Source organism: Habropoda laboriosa, unplaced genomic scaffold (genome assembly GCF_001263275.1).
Source record: "Habropoda laboriosa isolate 0110345459 unplaced genomic scaffold, ASM126327v1 scaffold88, whole genome shotgun sequence".
Taxonomy (NCBI): Eukaryota; Metazoa; Arthropoda; class Insecta; order Hymenoptera; family Apidae; genus Habropoda; species Habropoda laboriosa.
This window is the reverse complement of record NW_017100219.1, coordinates 356,484-376,820: the sequence shown is the minus strand read 5'-3', so window position 1 is coordinate 376,820 and position 20,337 is coordinate 356,484. Positions and strand designations below refer to the sequence as shown.

The 20,337-nt window shown below is 46.6% G+C and overlaps 1 protein-coding gene across 1 annotated transcript in view; it reads right to left on the bottom strand.

Annotated features, from left to right (window-relative positions):
* LOC108570947 (SH3 and multiple ankyrin repeat domains protein 1) overlaps positions 1–20,045 on the bottom strand; it is a 43,844-nt gene extending 23,799 nt beyond the window's left edge. The window contains exons 1-2 of the mRNA XM_017932884.1: positions 19,628–20,045; positions 15,368–15,385 (exon numbers count right to left, since the gene is read on the bottom strand). Coding sequence (XP_017788373.1) covers positions 15,368–15,385; positions 19,628–20,002 — 393 coding nt within the window. The 5' untranslated portion in view covers positions 20,003–20,045. The remainder of the gene's footprint in view (positions 1–15,367; positions 15,386–19,627) is intronic.
* Between the last annotated feature and the right edge of the window lie 292 nt (positions 20,046–20,337).

Below are 20,337 nucleotides of genomic sequence, written 5' to 3'. Positions count from 1 at the left end.
AGCAAAACTCTCGCGTCGAAGCCACAGGATTCGTGACTTACCAGAAAAGTGGCGGGAAGTGGTAGAAAACAACGGCGAATATTTCAACGATTAACTTTCTATATTTTCACTTTACCAAAAGATCGGGACCAACTTATTCCTACGCCTAATACTTCTTCTTGCATGGAACCACGACCGTCCCGAGAACTGGTTACAAATTGCGCGGAAAAGGACGAACGATCGGTGTAATCCATCGCCACGGATGGATAATCACGCAACTTTGTTGCTACTCGTCCACCTCCCCTCGACAAACAAACGCTAAGTGCTCTCTACCTAACCACGGACATCCTACCCTTCCCCGAGATGTTTCAGCCGATCGCAACGTAGAATACAGATTGTCCAGAGGCGTGAAATGGACGCGAAGTAAGTAGCCCCTTTTCCATATTCCAATTAGCGAGTTGGCTCATTTAACTCTCTCTCTCCCTCTCTCCGGAGCTACGAGAGTTTATTAAATCACCTTTGTTTATGGCGCGAGGGACGGCGTGGCCCTGGAGGTTCGGCGGCAACTCGCCGCTGTATAAATAATAAAGGGACAAATGGAAGGGAGTGGAGAGGAGCGTGGAAAGGCAAGGAGAGATCCGGTGGCGAAGCGCCGTGAGGCTCCTCTTCTTTCTCTCCATCGCCAGGACTTTAGAATGCAAATTGAACGCTACGAATCCTCGCCGCTCGTACCTTGGGGACAGAATCTGCTTAGGTGGCTATGGACAGCCGATGGTATGCCAGGCCCCTCTCGCGTGTACCTACGCTCTCCACGCTGTGTGCATCTAGACATTTATACACAGTCCTGCCCCGGAACCCACTGGCGTAACCATCCGGTCGATCTTTCTCTTAGAGGGAGGGGAGAGACCTAGAACTTGAGGAGATAGCCACGAGCTATGGAAAAACAGCCGGAGGAATTGTAAACAAGTTCGATTCTTTATTCCGTTACAATCTCTCCACGACTGATTGGTAGATTCCCAGATAACGAGATACTCGTCGGAAGAGACAAGGTTCGATCGAACAGCTGCTTATCGGAGAAAAGTTGGCGCCGGAGAATTCTTCGATCGACAGTTCAACCACGAAAATCTTCATTCGTAAGCGACAGAATCTGACCCGGATTCGAGGTTACGCCACTGTGCACGGCATGAGCCGCGCGAGTTCGTATAATACGCGTACACACCGCGCGCACACGGAACGGCGTGGCGTGGCGCGACCGCGGCGAGGTATAAATGGAAATCTGTATTTATGCAAGCTTCGAGAGCCGCCGGTGTGCGAGCGTGTGTGTGTTCGTGTCTTGGTCCCGGCGTCCAGTCTCGGGTCACATGATAATGACCTTATTACAGGAATTATGGGTTTCCGCGGCACCGGGGTAATCCGGCTTCGGAAACAGCCGCGAGCGACCGTTCGCCGTTTTACTTTTGCCTCGAGAGCATCCCCTGGTGAGACCGCTGGTTCCGGTTTTCGCGTTCGTCCTCTAGCGTTGGAGTTTCCTATTTTCTGGCCGTCGCGTGCTTCCTTGATCCTTGCGAGCTTTTCTCGAGTACCGTTTACGCGCCGTTTCACGGCGAGCGCAGACGAGACAGGGGAATTCGCGCGGAACCAAACTTCCCTACCGTACGAGACCGGCTGTGAAAGATTCTTCTTGCATAGTGGATCGCGGAATCCACGAGATTGCTGTTGGACGTTCAACGTTGCACTTCTGATTTCAGGTAGTTTGTTCTACGGTTAGGTGCCAGGAACAAGCAGGGTGAGAGTTTGTTGGTTTCTTTGGAGGAAACGTAAAATGAGTACGGTGAGAGATTTGTTACTCGGATATGTAGGATATGTACACTGCACTTCCGTTCTTAACCTGTCGAGTGCGTTCTCTTTTCAAATGGAAACTGAATCTCTCTGGTTTTGTGATTCAAAATGTGAATATGATATATCTTATATTTAACGCAGGCAGAATTGTACAATTAGAAATAAACAATCGATACTCTGTTCTGAGTTTCGGTGAACCAATGACGAGTTAACTCGTCTTCCCTAGTTAAAGGGTTAAGTATTAAGACACTTGTGATTATTGCGAAATTATCGAGATCCTGAAAAAAACGATTTAGTTTGGAATACCTAGGACAGAACTTCTAAATATCTACTTCCATTTAGGGTGCTTTCATGAAAATAAGGTCCTAATAGTGTGAACTCGTCAAATTGAGCTTGAGTTTTCATAAAATATACAAAACATATAATTACTGATTAAAAAAAATTTGTTGCATCGTCATTACAGGAAAACTATTTTCTCGCAAAGTTACTCATTACACTTGGAAGGAAAACCTTGGAAACGAATAGCGCGAACGCTACGTAAGTATACTTTTACCGATACATGATACTAACTTTGTCGAAGCGACGTAATTTAAATCACGTAATCCTTTCGGTACAAACACGCCCCAGTGTAAGTAAGTACACACGTATGTGGAAAACGTTGATACCGTGTTCCCATTGGTTTCTCCGAAAGAAACCTAATCTTTCCCAGGAGTGGCTCGGATAGCTGATTAGAATCAGAACGGTTGAAAAAGCGTCGTGAATCAAAGGGTTCGGTGAAAGACGGCAACGGTGAAAAAGGGAATCTATTCTTCGAAGAAGATCGATGATCGTGGACGAGGATCGTTTAGACTCTCTCTATCGATTCTTAAGCTGGCCACCGGTTTTTGTCCGTCCCGAGACAGGTTATTAGAACTGGTTCCGCCTTTGTCATCCGGTTTCCGAGAGTCCTGCGCGGTCCGTTTACCCACGATTAGCGAGTCCTCTTCCGGTGAATTTGCTGGGAAAAAGGACAAACCGATTTCCTTGATCGTGCAAAAAACCGTGCAGGAGGAGGTGCGCAAGTGTAACGCTGAATTGAGACGTTCTTCTTCCCTACTCGCCCCGTTCGTGATCCTTTAGATCCTTGTTCCTCGCTGTCGAACAATTAAGCGCACACGCACAGGCCGAAGACAGTCGTTCCTTCGACAATTTACGTTCTTCAGCTGACGAAACGAGTCGTGACAGAAAGGAGCATCTCTCCCTTTTTTCCCAACTCGTCCTTCCTCAGAGTTATCCTCGTGGGCAGCGCGACGTGCCAGAACGTGCTATAAGTCAAGGAATTTTTTCGCCCTTAACCACGCTTTCATCCATCATCGACCACAGCTCACGGCGCTCGAGCTTAATTCCCCGCGTTAATTTCTATGTCCCTCATGGGCTAATAATGGGTCCAGTCTATAAATAGACTCGCGTCTGGTGCCTCTCTTTACGATCACGAACCTCTCAATGAGCTGTTCTCCCTCTCGCTGTATTCAACAGTCTCTCGCGTTCCTTACGGTGGAAATCGAATCCTGATACCGCCGCTAAACGGTTCTCCGACCAATTCGAACCAGTTAGACGAGGAGTAACGAGGAGGAATCTCCACTGTCTCGATTGACATCCTGCTAAATATTACATCCTGCACGCGTGTTATCGCCAGGCCTGCTGAGTAATTTCCGTTAATTACCCCGTCGCCTAATTGGCGCGATTCGTCGCGTTACTTCATTATCGGCGAACGCGAGGCCTTCTTTCCCTCCGGGCAACGTAGTAGCACGCGTTCGCCGTTTACCTCGTTCACTCGTTCACCCGCACACACAGAGTAATCGTTCATCCAAGTCGAATCCGGCCGGCGTTAATCCGCTTCCACGTGGGCAGGAAATTCGATGGACCCCGTCAGATCGAGTCTACTCCAGACGATTTTGGTTCCAAGCTCACCTCGTTCACTCTCCCCCCTCCTCCTGGTGCTTCGCGAACGCGCAATTTAAAGTCTGATTAAGGTAATATCGAGTTTTCGTGGCAGGTCGACTACTCCTCCTCGCGTTTCTCCTCTCGCGAATCGAGTTTCGCCGAGTAACTCAATTTTCTGGATCGGAGAATCGAGCGCGCCATAGCTCGGGCCATAGCTCGGGCCAGCCGGTAATTGCCAATCAATTCCGGGGGAACGATCGGTTGCGCCTCGTCACGAAGATGCTCCTCCGTCGATCGAGTTCTTCGTCGAGGCTGGGAAAATCGGGAAAATAAATCGTTTCCCTTTCTCTTCCGCTGCTTCCCTCGTTTACCATGTTACTCTTGTTTTAGCGATACTTTGGTGTTTTTCGATGGAATCTCGCGCGAGAGAGACGGTTTGCAACAAATACACGTCGGAGTATTTATAGAACGAATTGGCGCTCGCATTGAACTGGATTTTTTTTAGCACGTCCCAACTCGATAGGAAAGACTGGTCAGAGAAGAAACAGGATCGTCGATCCTCTTTAAGACATCGGTTAATTTAACGGGGAATCTAAATGTCAAGTGTTCTAAACGAGTACTAGGCAGCTACGTGCCTAACGTTCCCTCCGGGTTCCGTCTAAAAATACACCTTCCGCCGGTAATCGAACAGTGGCAGAGCGCCGGTCGTTTGACACGCGAGACCTCCACAGTTCGGGGAAATTTCGAAATGCGAAATTTCGAGCCGGAAATTGAGCGTTCTCCGTTCTACTCCGCGTCGATTTTAATCAAGCCCACGTTAGCCATGCGTCGTCGCTGCCAATTCGAAGCCTCCGCGGAATCGGAGGCATCCGCTAATCAAAGTGGAAATTACACCGGCGATCCGTCACACTCGTCGCGAAACCTTCGCTCTATCTGTGTACACAAATTTCCGGATATTGCCTGTAGTCGATTCGCGAAACATTTCGTTCCGCTGGATTTTCACCCGGTGGGAACACACCGCTGGTAACAGTTATTGGATTTTTTCCACTTTCGACCGGCGAATAATAGACGGAGGGGTAGCTTTTCTTCCTTCTTTTTCAAGCAGCAAAACATTTCGCTGGGCAGGAGAGTTTATTTCGCGAAAATGGGTCGTCGAAGATGCGCGGGAAAACGGCAGCCCTCGAGATGGCACGTGTCACTGAATCGGCGAAAAAGTGCCACTCGAGCCTTTTTCCGGCCGGCTAGCTTCACGAAAACCGTCTTCTCTCGTTTCGATCGTCTCTAACTTCCTCCTCCCAACTAGTTTCTTCACCTCTTCCTTCCGTCTATTCCCGAGAGAAGCTACCGAAAAAATGCACCTCGCACTCGGTGTCACCGAGCGACGACAGATCTCATTTCCTCCTCCGTTTTAACGAATCATTCGAGACTTGGAGACCCGTGACCTCGGTGCTCGGCACTCTCCATTTACTCCCTTTCCGTCAACCCGAAGACTTTCATAGACTTTCCTAATTAATAGTATCCATTATGTACCACGTGAACCACCTACCTCTCTCTCTCTCCTCGTTTGGCTCGACGCCGGGTGAAAAACCGGACGAGTAGATTCTCGCTCGATTCCACGAGCGGACGACCTCTCGAGCCGTTCAACGAGAAAGTGAAAAAAACCGTGGATAGAAGCAGACAGAGATCAAAGAGCCGGGTAATTAATTTTATACGACCACACTCCGTATTTGCACGGAACTCTCGCCGTTTGGCTCGTTGATCTTTAGACGGCGATGGAATCCATCGAAACCTCTTTCATCCCCGTTCTCCGCACAGTTTAGACTGTTATCTAACCCCGAATAATTAAAGACTCGCGTTACCTTTCCTATCTCTTCCATTCCTCTTCCAGGGTAGATTGAATTCCCACGGAAGATTCACGAGGATCGAGGTCGTCGAATATTTCTTCACCGACACACACACACACACACGTCGATACTGTTTCGTAGGATTCGCTAGATACGACGTGGAAGACGAAGAAAGAAGAGGGGAAAAAAAAAACACTCGTAGTGCAGCTTGGCTGGTACACTTATCGTATTAGAGTTAGCACGAGAGAAGGTTGGCTACACGATTTTGCGATCGAACTTATCGGCGGTATACCCAGCGGGACGACGAAAAACGTTCGACCATTGGAGAAGGTTTCAGTGAGGATTTCCGCGTTCCTGGCGGCGTTTCGCGATAATTGACAAATCCAATAAATAGTTGGGGCTCCGGTGGAAGAGGTGGCGTTTTCGCGCGAGAATTCCCTGAGAGGAGAAACCTCCTCTGCTCGAGGAGCAAAAGGACGAAGGAACGCGACTGCAGCGGAGAGACTCGATGGGGTTAAACAGCGGAATTATTGTTATGGTCGCGAATCCTGAACGGCGTAGACTTTTACGGTCACCATCGCGTCGAGATAAACGTCGAACGTGTCCCAGTGGTTCTCACGCAGGGAAACGCCGACTCTGACAATGGTGGAGGAGAAGACAGAGAGAGATAGAAGAGGCTTCTCGGTCTTTGTTCGTGATTACTCTCGTCGAGACGAAGGAGACACAGAGCCCTGTGCGACAAATCCTCGTAAATTCGTCCTGGTGATTTTCAGCCGGAAAAGTTCACAGCTCTCGCGTCTCTCGTCTGTTTTTCAGCCGTTGCCGGAGCGTCGAGCGATTTTCTCGGTCTCCGGGCTTCGCGGAGCGACGCGTATGGGATTGTTAGAGGAGGCGGAAGGGCAGCAGACGAGCGAGAGAGAGAGAGAGAGAGAGAGAGAGAGAGAGAGAGAAGAGGAGGTAAGGAGCGCGGGCGGAGCAAGAAGGAAGGCGGAGGTGGAGGAAGGCAGAGGGGCTACATACAAGGAATTCATGAATACGAGATTGCACTTGGAGAGCCCCGGGTAAAAGGCTGCTGCAGTTGCCGGCTACCGCTCCACGGCCGCGTCCCGACGAGTAAAGTGGACGAACTTACGCGCAGCCTCCCCCTGAAAAAACTCCGATGCTCTTCGAGGGATTTCGAACGCTTTCGGAGGAGATCTGAATAGCTAGATCTCTGCCTTTTCTATCTCAAGATTGGACGAGTAGAAACGTCAGGTTCGAGGTTTCAACGATAACGAGGACGAAAGAATACCCGGGAGCAAGAGTAATTATATTCGCTTTAATCCTTTCGCTGCGGCAGAGTCGCTAGACTGTGACACTTTTACCATTTATGAATCTCTTAGTAATCAAAGTTGGTGTCGCGATCATGAGAAGGATCCGGGTGATCGTCGAATTCTTCCCTCGACTGAACCTTAGGGTGGTTGTTCGATACTTTATAGTATTCTACTTTAGTAGGTAGAATTTCTGTATCAAGCCACGTCCGTTCCACAGTTAACAGGTTAATCCTTCGGATTCCCTTTGAACGTATCCAAAGAAAGAGAGGAAGAGGAGAGGAGGGCAGCCTCCGTACGCAACGAGGCTCAAGAGCGGGCCCTCGAGGAAACAAGGTACGTGTATCTAGGCTAACAATGGCAGCGTTTTGAATATTTCAGGTAATTTCCTGGCGGGATTCGCGTGCCTCCGTGGTCGGAATTCCTTCTCGTTTCTCCTAGAGAGAAGAGGCGTACAGCACATCTGGTTGCACGTTCGTTCTCCAGGAGCGCAGGATCCGATCCACGGGCAGTCGGCCGGTCGCGTTCGTTCACTCTGCGGAGGAGCAGCAGTCCTCCTCCACTTCTGAAAAGCTAGCACATCGATCTCCATTCGATCTGCTCCCTCGGACGAGTCGACGAGCCTCCTCCTCTCTCGGTATAAATAGCCTGTGCTCGATCGTACGCGATCAACAACTCGTGTGCATTTGTTCCGCGTCTACGGCGGGAGGATTTGTTGATCCTGACAGTGGAGTCACGAGGCGGTCGTTTGTCCTTCTCCTCCTCCTCCTCCTCCACCTTCTTCTCCTCTTCTCCTTCTTCGTCTTCGTCTTCGTCTTCCTCTCTTCCCGCCGCATTCTCCAGTCTGATCGTAGCAGCCACGAGCAACCAGCCCTCACCTCTATCTGAAAGAGGAGACTGCCTCTCCTCCACCTCTCTCTCGTCTCGTGTCATCGTTTTCCGTGCACGCATGTACACGCACGTGCGAGCCAGCCCCGTACCGATTGCGCTTCGAACTCGTTCGCGGAATCGTTCAATAAACCACTCTCGCCGGGACTGGACGGTGGTATTCATTGCTGCAAATCGATCGAGAAACGTTTCACGGCCCCGAACGGGAACGCTCGCCAATCTCGCGTATTCACCGCGTGCACCTCGCCTGCCTCCGCTGCCCGCCTGTCGCGTGTTCTTCTTTACCTCTCCTCCTCTACCAGCGCCCTTTTTTTCCTTTTTTACCTCTCATTTCGGACCGTTCGATCGACTCTGCGTTGCGTAATTCGTGAGCCTGGTGAACGGTTTCTCCCGTCGTACCGTTGCTATTCCATCGGTATTGCGTATCGATTTCGATATTTTTACCTGGGATCATCTTTTCGGAGGATTCTCTCGTCGACGTTCTTGTTTCTTCGTTTGGTATGTAAATTGGAAAATTTCAAGGTATCCACCAGGTCAGTGATCTCTTCCACCGATCACCACGATCTCGAGGATCGGTCACGATTCTCGGAAGGTACCCTTCATTCAATTACACCGCGTACGAAAAGTTACGATAGCTCCGATGGCATCTCGCTCGATACCCTGGTACACGGAAAGATATCGTAGCTCGATACGTGGCGCGATTTTTCCACAGGATTCCAGAGATCTAGAGATCCTCTCGATGCCCTCTCTTATAGCGTATATGTACACCGTCGTTCGGACGGTGGAGCGAAGACTTTGCCTCGACGAATTCCGCAACGGTCGTCCCGGAAGATACCTACTTCCTTCCAAATCCACTTCGAGTGTGCCGTTTATTCTACGTTAAACGTCTACGTTCCCCTTCTTGCTTCACCTGCATAGAAGTAACCGAGAACGCAATAGGAACTCCGCGGACGAGGAGAAAGAGAGAGTGAGCAAGGCCCAGAGGGAACCGCGGCGCGCCGGGAGAAACCAGGGGGGAAGTGGACGATCCTATCGGAAGTGAAGGATGATCCAGGATCGCGAATCACAATGATCTTACGCCCACGAGGATCTATCCGTGGGCCCGGAGAACCGCGGGACCCGTGGCGTTCCGATGAATTTATTCGAGGCGAGATCCCCGCGCAGGATACCTGCGGTACACACGTCGCCGCACCGGGTACACCCGTAATGTGCGGTCACCGGTTCCGGCTAGCCGTTATCTCGATGCTTTGCCCGTGAGATCCTGCTCTCTATGGGATGATAAGAGAAGCCGTGACATCGATAGCCTGCCAATAATCTACAGATATCGTTGTGTAACCGAACACCGTTAATTACGTCTATCGTACGCGTGTCTAACGTTCAACCTATTACTCTCCAAGATTCCTTTCTTACGAAAGTACGATATAGCGTGTGGAATTTTTACTTTTCGAGAAAAAAATCTATATTATATCCCTGAATTCTTTGTTTATATTTGTGCATTTTCTATTATATCCCTGAATTCCCTATTATATCCCTGAATTCTCTACTATATTTCTGAATTCTCCATTATATCCCCCAATTCTCCGTTATATCTCTGAATTCTCCATTATATCTCTGAAATCTCTGTTTATATCTCTGAATTCTCTATTTATATCTCTGCATTTTCTATTATATCCCTGAATTCTCCATTATATCCCTGAATTCTCCATTATATCCCTGAATTCTCTATTATATCCCTGAATTCTCCACTATATCTCTGAATTCTCTGTTTATATCTCTACATTTTCTAGTATATCTCCGAATTCCCTATTATATCCCTGAATTCTCCATTATATCTCTGAATTCTCCATTATATCCCTGAATTCTCCATTATATCCCTGAATTCTCTGTTTATATCTCTGCATTCTCTACAATACCTCTCAAGTCTCCATTATATCCCTGAATTCTCCATTACATCTCTGAATTCTATATTATACCTCTGAATTCTCCATTATATCGCTGAATTCTCTATTATATCTCATTATATCTCTGTTCCTAATTGAGATAGCGACAAAAATCAAGCGGCATTTTATTCGGAAGTTGAAGATGAATCCAACGCACTCAAATTATTCGTAAGGTGAACAGGATATAAGTCGATCTATATTTTCTGCAGTGGAGCGTGAATGTCGAATTTTTCGTGGCAACGCTCCACCACAGAAAATACAGTTCGACTTGAATCCTTCCTTGTTCGTCTTGGGGATAATTTAAGGGATGCACTGAGTTTGTCTCCAAATAAAATAAAACACCTTTGGGCTTTCATCGCTTCATCGCAATTAAGAACAGAAATGCGTCGCTCTAAATTTTTCCTAAATTAAAATAAAAAATATAGTCTCTTCCGAGTCCAAGGGAGAAATTTCCCTACCCACCGATAAAAACCAACGACCCGCTTCCGTCCATCCGTTACATTAATCCACCCTTTGAATTTTCCTCTCGAAAATCAAGTATTTCAATGTCAATTAACGTTCCATTAATATCCAGGAGAGGTCACGGGGCAGAAATGAAAAAGAAGAAAAGTAGGAGCTTTGTGGAATTTCCCGAGGCTGACGCGTCTCGTGATCCGCTCTATCCGCCGCGGCGGTGAGAAAAATCGATTAGTCGACACGTCGTCGTCGTCGTCGGGTCGCCGGCTGGTTAATTAGCGGGACACGTTTCGAGGAAATTTCAACGAGACCGCGAAAGTGAATCACCTTCGGCGTTTCATTCGCCGCTTCAACCGTTCCGTACGCTTGTCACCGATAATGCGACAACCCCTTTCTCCGAGTCTGCCATCGATTTTTCCCTCCCTCCCGAAAACCTCCCCATACGTGTTTCCGTGGTGGCTGGCTGACTGGTTTTCCGATGGTATCTGGCTGATCGAACGACACGGAACGCTTTTCAGGGAAGGCACGTACGGAGATTATCGCGAGGCCGCTCCTTATCTGCACGTGGATCTAGGAAATTCCGCCTCTCTGACCTGTTTTCCCGATCGAATCCAACTGTTTAACGAGACTTTATCATGCAACACGTGCAACTACCTTCTCCTTTTTCGTATTTACACGCTGCCAATCGTTCAAGCAGATCCTACGAGGTAAATAGCGCTTTTGTATTAGGTCGTCGTGAAAATTCCCGCGGTTTTAAACCGTTCAGTTAAAGAAAAACGTAACTTTATTGAAATTGAATATTTGATTGTCCAGTATAATTACGAATTAGAGTGAATAAAATTCCTATTTTACGCACAGTGTACACACAACCCTACGTCACAGTTCTGATAATAATGTCTCTTTCCAAAAGTCTCTCTCGAGTTAAACTGTTCGTTATTTAACGCACTGCCCGAGTCTCTCTCCTGGGGTAAACTGTCGAAGGGGTAAAATAATTTCTACAATATTCCGTAGACTTTCGTCAACGCGTTAAAGAAACTCGAAATTCCAAGACTAGTCTTTCAGGGTGACCCGATAAATACCGCATTATTCATCGTTCAGTTTCCGTGGAATTCTCCATCAAGTTTCTTATCCTTTTACAGAAACGTTCGATACGCAGTTTCCCCCCCGTAACGGAGAAAACCAACGGACGCGTGCGATTAAACAAGACCGGAAGGTGATCTCACTCGAAATCTGATTAGGTGGAACGCGCGAAAACGCGCCAGAACGATGCGTCAGTAGCTCGCGGAACTCGTTCCTGTCGTTAGACAAAGTCGACAGGGGACAAATCAGGTTCGATCGGTTCTGTTCCGCGGCAACGTTCCACGACATTTGATATTTAATCTACGAAGAGACAAGCGGCGCTTTCCAAAGCGAGACGTAGAAGAGCGCGGGTTGGAGCCGCGTTGCGTAATATCGCGTAACGCCTGGCCACGAGGAACGCGGCATCGGCCATTCGGAACGCTCGTGTCGTTATTAATCCTTTGGAAAAATGAGGAATTACCGGGGAAACGGTGAAATTGAACGCTCTTTTGAACCGAGCAATTGAACATGAAAGTTGCCAAGATTAATTGAAGTTTGTCTCTCTTATCTTTTGCCGATCGAGATTTCAAATCACCGAGAAAATGCTGAAATTGAAGGCTCTTTTGAACTGGGCGATTGAAAATGAAAGCTGACAAGATTAATTGAATTTTGTCTCTCTTATCTTTGAACGATCGAGCTTTTAATGTATCGAGAAAAGATGGAAATTGAACGCTCCTGAAAATGAAAGTTACTGAATTTTGTCTCCCTTATCTTTGAATAAATGAATGTTTAAATTACTGAAAAAATGCTAACATTGAATACTTTTTTTAAATGACCTATTGAAAATTAAAGTTACCACGGTTAACACATTAAGGACCGCTAAGAAATCTATAAGACATACGCCTCATTTTTTTTTTATTTATGAAGCAATTTTTGCGAAACTTTCAGAAATTATAAAATAGGATGTATTTTAGGCAATTATTAAAAAAAATTGGTTTTTAATAATTATCATAAAATTTTATTTAAAAATCAATTTTACCAAAGTTTCTAGTACTTTTTTAAAGTATGATATTGCGTGAAAGATTTTTCTCTATGAAGAGGAACCATACAAAATTTACATATATATCTTGATTCGCTTCGAAGACGAAGACTATTCGAATCACCAAAATGCAATGCAACGTGTCGAATTTTCTCTGAGACTAAGCTGTTTTTATTTCGGGTTCGTGCATTTATACAGTCTTTCATAGCTTGACCTGTACGGTTTCCACCAATGGGATTGATGAGACGAAAACGGTTAATACATTGACTATTGATGTAAACACTTAAATGGACAAAGTAGATACAATGTATCAAAGTAATTGACATCTAAAGACAACGTGTAGAAAACACGGGCGTGATCCGTCCGTAACAGACGGGGCGCGCAGCACGAGAAAACTCGTGAGCGGTCCTTAATGTGTTAATTGAATTTTGTCTCTCTTATGTTCGAATAATTGAATTTTTAAATTGTTAAAAAATGTCGAAATTGAGTGCTCTTTAAAAGTGACCTATTGGAAATTAAAGTCACCAAGATTAAGTGAATTTTGTCTCTCTTATCTTCGAACAATCGAGTTTAAAACGGCGAAATTGAACGCTCCCACGAAACGAGTAACATAAAACAAAAGTTATCAAGACCAGCGAAATTTTCTCTCTTATCTTCGAACAATAAACTTTTTAAATTGCTCAAAAAATGTCGAAATTGAACGCCCCCATAGAACGAGTAACACAAAACGAAAGTTATCAAGATTACCCGAATTTCGTCTCTCTTATCTTCGAACAGTCGACTTGAAAAAAAAAGCTGAAATTGAACGCACTTAACGTGACCTATTGAAACCGAAAGTTATCAAGATTACCTGAATTTTGTCTCTCTCGTCTCCAACCAAAACCGACTTAACGAAGCACCGAGAAAAGGTCGAAACGACTAATCGAAAACGCAAGTTATCTCGAAGACTCGAGTTTTTCCAGCGAAGAAAAAGAAAGAAGAACCGCGGCGAGTTGCTGTTTTCGAGCTTATCTGTCGTTCTTCGAAAACGAGGAACTTGGTGTTCGACTCTTTAACACCCTTTCGTAACGTGAGTGACTGACGGTATACTTTCAACCACGGCTGCGAGATTTCTTATTTCGGCCGTGTCGTTTCGACATTTAGAAATACTTGAAAGATAAAATTAAGGATTAAATTAGAAGTGCGCCAAAAGGCGCGAACTGTACGGTGCGAGTAAATTTTCAAAGCGCCTATACGCGCCGGTAGCAACGAAAGGGTTAAGGACGTCGCCGCGTTCGTTGATCGTTATCTCGGATCTGACCAGAATGAAAGGAAGAAACGAGCTCGTCCGAAATTCTTAGAGGGGACCGATTACGTTCTTGGTTCCGAGAACCACTCGATAAGTTGATAAGCACGCTGAAAGGAAACTGCGTGTGGCGGTTGCGTGACCTTGGCAACGTATCGCGTCATCCTTGAACGTGAACCACGGGTCAGCAACAGCAGCAGTTGTGTACGCTTAACCGATACATGCACTTATCTTCTATGGTACTTTAGCGCTGAAAGGCAGGAGCTGCTATAAGTACATGCAAATCGCGCTCGAAATAACTCTAGCTCGTGGTCTACGGTCGCGTCGTAAGCACGAGGAATCATCGATTCGAGAAGGTCCCCTTGCTAATTAAAGCGTTCGTCCTCGTTCACCGCGGGATCGATTCCAATCTCCCTCTTTATACACTCCATTACGTACGTGTCTCTCTATTTTTTGGGGAAAAAAAAGAGAGACAGTTGGAAATGTTAGGTTCTTAAAATACCAAGCATGGCGAAAATACTAGCGAAGAAGCTTCTCTCCCGTGATTCTTCCGGGTTTTCGTCGTGGAACCAACGGAGAACGGAAAAGTCTGCTACTCTGGTTTTTCCTCGAGCATTCAGGGGACGCGGCGTCGAACAAGGGAGGAGTTAGGACCGATACGCGCTGTTTAGCGGCGCGCTTCCGGTCGGGTCAAGTATTCTGTGGTTTAGAACGTACCCTTCGCACTAAGGATAACGCTTCAGTCACAGTCCGGTCTCGTCCCGGAAATTATCTTTGGAAAGAATATTTTAGCATCGGTTTCTCCATCCCAATTCCGATTTTGACGAAACTGTAATACTTGTAGTGTATTTTCTTTCATTCGCATCACAGAAGATGGAACTAAGAATACTTGGAATTTCGTTGCACGCACTCCTTTTCGATATGAAAATTGTAAAGAAATTTTTCTTTGCAAAAACGAACCGTTACTCTGGTTTCGAAAAATCTGCAGTCTACGTGAAATAATGCCGAGTTTATGTCACCATTTCGTTGGCTTCGAAGTTATTAATACGTTGAAAATCGCGGAAAAGCCGATTTTTAGCCAAACGTAGGATGTGTAAACTAATTTACATTTCGGGACTGGACCGTGACCGGACCTTACTGTGAGTACTCAGAGATTTGACCGCATCGGGAGCGGACCGCTAGTGCGTATCGGGCCTTAACACTTTTAATGCCAGGCCCATCTATGCGGTACGCGCGAAAAATGCCACGGGCCGATTTGACATCGCTTCTACGAATAGCTTTGTAAAGAAGAAGATTTTACTATTCGTTCTTTTCAAACTTAAAGGACATGGAATGCAATATTTGTAGAAACCGACAGAAAAAGTCTGAGGGACACAACCGGGACCTCAGGTTGGCAAGCAGAGACACTGCCGGTCGGTTTCCTATTTGGGCATGAAGGCCCCGATACTACATTATTCTCTCTTGACGCTGTAAGGAGCGATAATTCGAACACATCAGCCAGTGGCATTTTTCGCCCAAATACCGAGCTGGCACTAAAAAGGCCAACCTACGCGTTAGGCTAAGGGGTTGCAAGTCCGCGGGACTTCGCCATGCACAGATCAATATAAATCTTCGTTTCTTTTCCCTTTCCTTTCGCGGAACAAACGACAGTAGGCGTCGTCGAAAGTAGAAAGGGGAGAGAAGAAAAAAATCGCTGGCATAAACAAGAGAGAGGGGCGGGTTTCGGGATGATTAAGTAAAACAGTTGCATAAAAGGGGGGTGGGTGGTAATTGGATGCATGCTATTAGTAATAGTGAAGACGTACCCTGTACCAAGTGGCCACCTGCGAGGCGCTCGAAAAGGGTTGAAGAAGCGGTGGTATATCCGCGACGCAACACACCGGAGGTGGAGGGTGAAGGTCGGGCCCGATTTTTGTATATTCGTTTGGTTTATTTGGCGGTGGATTGCGCGCGTGCGTGTCACGCAGTACGGGGGTGCGTGTTCGAAGAGGCGGGCCCCAATCATAGACGATAGCACAGGTGAAGTGGTGGTTCGGTGGTGGTTCGGTGGTGGCGGGTGTAGTGTATTCGCACGCCCCGTGCAAGTGAGGCAAAAGCAAAAACAACAACAACAACAACAACACCACAGGTCAGATATAATGTACACGATTGAGAGAGATCGATGGGACACGACGATGTCGCGTGTCGCTGTGTGCATAAGTTACTAATTAGTATATCTATTATACACACACATATATATTTATATATATTCCTTCTTATGTACATATATGTATATTACTGGGGTATCTTTGTGTTTGTGGAAGGTGTGTATAGAGGTGTGTCCGTGTGCGTGTGATTTTGTCGTGAGAATTCTTTTCGGAACTCGTTCGATGACTGGGAACGCTAACGAGGGAACATTCTGAAGCGATAATTTTCATGTCCTTAAAGTTCCGATGAAACTTTCGGATGCGGTAGTTCTGAAAAAAATATTCGACACGTGTTTTTTCGTATCGAGAATTGTCCACTGCGGAGGGGTGAAGATCGTTCTGAAAATTACCAGGGAGCATCCCGGAGTGATAATCACCGATTTCGATGAAACTTTGGGATATGGTTGTTCTGGAAAAAATATCTGATACGTGTTCTTTTATATTGGCGATCGTGCACAGTGACGGGGTGAAAATCGCACCCAAAGTTAGAAACTATCAGAGATGGAGGAATATTTTGTATTTTCCTACAAATTTGAACCAAAATTTTCACCCTTTCAATGCAGACGATTGTCAATAAAAGAAATACGCGTCGAGTATTTTTTCTGAGCGATTATCGCTTCGGGACGTTCCCTCGCAGCTACGCCTCGCCAGAAGTGGAAGACTGGCCAGGTGAAAATCTCCGGCGACGCGTAACAGGTTACAGAAACATTTGCAACAATGCGGCCCGCGTACACACACACGCTGGATTTCCTTTGTCTTACACCTCTCTGCAGAGGCGAGCGCAACGCACAGTGGTGGATTAATAGGGCAACCAATTATCAATAAAGGCGAAACTCCGCGTGGAATGCAGGTGAACGTAACTCGGTTACGCTGTTGCTCCACTAAGGCCTCGTGTCGTGTCGTTCGTCATCGAACTCGTTCCGTGTAACTAAGGTGTACTACTACTGCCCCTACTACTACCACGCTCTAAAAGGATCTCCGTATTAATCCGAACGGATAAATTTTGACCCGTACACGATAGGCAAAACGACCAAAACCAAATTGTCCACGTGTGAAACTACAGGCGACTCTCTACAGGCCAGCAGACGTTCTCAGCAGCGGGGGAAACAGAAAGAGAAAAAAGAAAGAAAGAAGTTTGCATGGAGGAAGCGCAGAAAAGATGGAAGTCGCGTAACGAGAATGCCATGGGAATTTCCGCGCCTCGTTCCTCGCTCGAGGCACACTCGCGTAACAGAAAAGACGACGGCACGCGTGAAAATTCCTCGCGTGGCGTTACGGGGAAAGATGAAGAAAGAGAAAGAGAGAGAGAGAGAGAAAAAAGCGGTGGAAAGAAAAATGAACAACTACGTGTAGAGAAGAAGAAACTAAAGAAACAGGAGGATAGAGCATGACGATTCGACACGAAGCAGAAGAAGCCACACACATCGGTATTTTCTAGCGTCTACTTTGTCTAGGAAATAGAGGAGAGAGTGTATACGGTGTGTTTCGTAAATGCGTGTCGATATTTCAGTGGGTGAATCTGCAAAAAGGAACAAGTAAAACGCGTCGTATGGATATTGCTGGGTTTCACGGAAGACGCGCGATCACGTATAAGAGTTTATTCAACTTATTGGCCGATTTTATAGCAAATAAATTCTTAAAGGTTAGCTATGCGCAAGTCCAATGTCCGAATGTGCAAAGTTCAGCGTAATAGTTCGTCCAAGAGTGTTCTTAAAAGAGTCCTTCTTTTTAACTGTTCGATCCTTTTTATACGTTGTCGTCTGTCCAGAAGCAAATAAATTCTTAAAGGTTAGCTATGCGCAAGTCCAATGTCCGAATGTGCAAAGTTCAGCGTGATAGTTCGTCCAAGAGTGTTCTTAAAAGAGTCCTTCTTTTTAACTGTTCGATCCTTTTTATACGTTGTCGTCTGTCCAGAGGTGTGCTTAGTGAAAATTGGGAAAACGGTGGGACAGGTGTGCTGTCCAATGGAGGAGGTTAGAAACGTTCGGGGGGATCGTGGTCCTGTCGTTCACGCCCTGCAGTGGGGCAATGTCAAGTGCAAGTAGCGGCACATCTGTACGTCAGGGATAAGGTAAAATTTTGGGTGTCCAGGTCGTCCTATTGTTGTCCACGTTTCAGTCAGTCCTTGGTTCGAAGAATAAGATTACGATGCGTCAATTTGCTATTGAGCAGGAGAGGCCAGGCACTTAAAAACCCATTAAGCGGCTTTCCCCTGATTGTACAATTAATAATGCTACGAAGCTAAATAGTCTAATCCTCAAAAATAGCATCGTAAACTTAGGATAATTTCTTGTCTCCAACACAACTTTATTCTGATAGAAAGATTGGGAGACCGTAGGTTCTTGAAATTATACGTCTTGATAAAGTCAGGCGGCTCAGATTAGCAAGTCCACCTATTTTGTGTACCAAACATGTAAATAAACAAGAAAAATATGAAAGTATAAAATAGAAATTTTGCTATGGGTTAAAACGACCCTGCATTCGTCTGCAAAACCATTCGCCTTCCGATGGTGGAAGGGTACCTTAGCGCGGAAGAATAAAGGACCGAAGTCCGAGGATGAGCAAGGATCACGGTTCGCTGGTGAGTCACGGTAGAGGAAAGTATGACTCGGAAACAACAGGACAGGAAAAGAAACAGGAATAGGAAGGAAGAAAGTTAAAAGATCGCTGAACGCGTAGTCATCCGACAACATATGTCCGATATATGTACCTTAGTTTTAGAAAATGTTCTTCCTCGCGCCGCACGGGTTTAGTCGATGAATTTTACTCGATTGGCACCTTCTGAGAAAATTTCGTTAAGGAGGTGTCTGACGGATGAGAGTTTCCCGATTAGTTTAGTAGATTCAAATCTGTGGCCCGGGTGTAAGTTAGCCCGAAATGGATTGGAATTGATGTGCGTTTCACCCAAATTAAATCCGTTTAGACTGTTTATGGTATCTATATTTACATCCATACGACATTTTTTACTTGTTTCAGTTTCGAAGCATTGTCGTGCATTTGCGAAACACCCTGTACAGTGGCGCGTGTTCGTGTCTGTTGTTGTCAGTGACGGTGGCGGTTGTATATTGTAGTGTGTAGGTACTTCTTGTGCGATCTCGAAATTCTCCGGAGCCGGACGTTGTGTCGCGGGAACATCGCACAGGCATCGGTTCGATTTGCATTTCCACGCGTTCCCGCGTCCGCGTCCCTCGTTTGTCCGCACACCGTCTCTCGCGAATATCTCGATAAATAAATCTACTCGAGATCTCTTAATCCTGCGTGTGCTTCGTGACTTTCCGTCCTGGCTCCGGCTACCAACTACCTTGCTACGAAAAAAGAGACAGAAGAGTCAGGAAGCCCGCGATCTTACACTCCCGAAGAACTCTACCAGTGTTACACTCTACGTACACAAACGTTCGCCAGAGTTCTCTGTAATTTCGCGAAATTGGCATACAAAGTGGCAGCTGCGTAACATTCTGTATGCGCGTACTTTTGCAAAAGGGTCCGAGCAGCTTCGACGTCCGATCGACCGGTAATGGACTAAGAAAGTAACAGAGTACACAAGCTACAAGGACGATTACGATTCTCTTCCCGAGTAAATTGCGGCACAGTTCGAGGTGTATCCTCGATTAATTTCAACGGACGCCACCGAGTGGCGAGGATAATGCAATTGGTGAACGTTAATTGACCGATCGACGCGAACGAATCGTACGAAGGCGGTTCGCGATATTCGTCGGGTCTCCCAACTCTTCCAGTCCGTCTTCAAGGATCTTCGCTAATGGATTCTCGCGGAGGAGAAGTCAGTCACTTGGAAATACAGATAGTAAGACAGAGAAAGAGAAAGAGAGAGAGAGAGAGAGAAAGTTTGTGTGTGTGAGAGAGAGAGAGAGAGAGGCTTACCTTGGGCAAGGATGCCAGACATTGCTGCTTCACGTCCCAGACGAGCTGATCCTTGGGGAACTGAAGACACTTGCTGACGTAAAGCTCCGGGACGTGCACCCTGGCGAGAAGCACTCCCTCCTCGACTGATCCTGCCTCCGCAGTTGCTGCCGCCACTGCAGCCGCATCTTGATTCTGTTGACCTTGAGCTTGGCCTTGAGCCTGGCCGCTCTGCTGACTCGTGACCTGGCTACCAGTTTGTCCACCGTTCGACGAATTTTGCTCCGTTGAGCTTTGATTCTGTTGATTTTGCTGCTGAGGCTGCTGCTGAGGCTGTTGCTGAGGCTGTTGCGACTGTGGCTGCTGTTGTTGCTGTTGCTTCGGTCCTGCCTCCATTGCGAGGACCTCGCGCTTCTCGAGGATTCCACCTTCACAGACTCACATCTGAAACGGGAGAGAGAAGAGGGGTTAATCGTCTCGATTGTGCCGTTATCGACGTCGCGAAACGATATCTCGAGGAAGAATCTCGAGCGGAAATTAAAAGAACCGGGGAGAACCAGCTCTTTATTACCGGTATACCTGGTAACGGTAAAGGAGACGGGGAAATAAGGAAACGCCGGTGAGACGACGGTGTCGTGACAATTTTTAAAGCTCGTTAAACCCCTTTATGCCCACGCAACAAGTACAGAGGAGATGTTTTTTTGCACCGGTGGAAAAACGTCTCCGAGTAA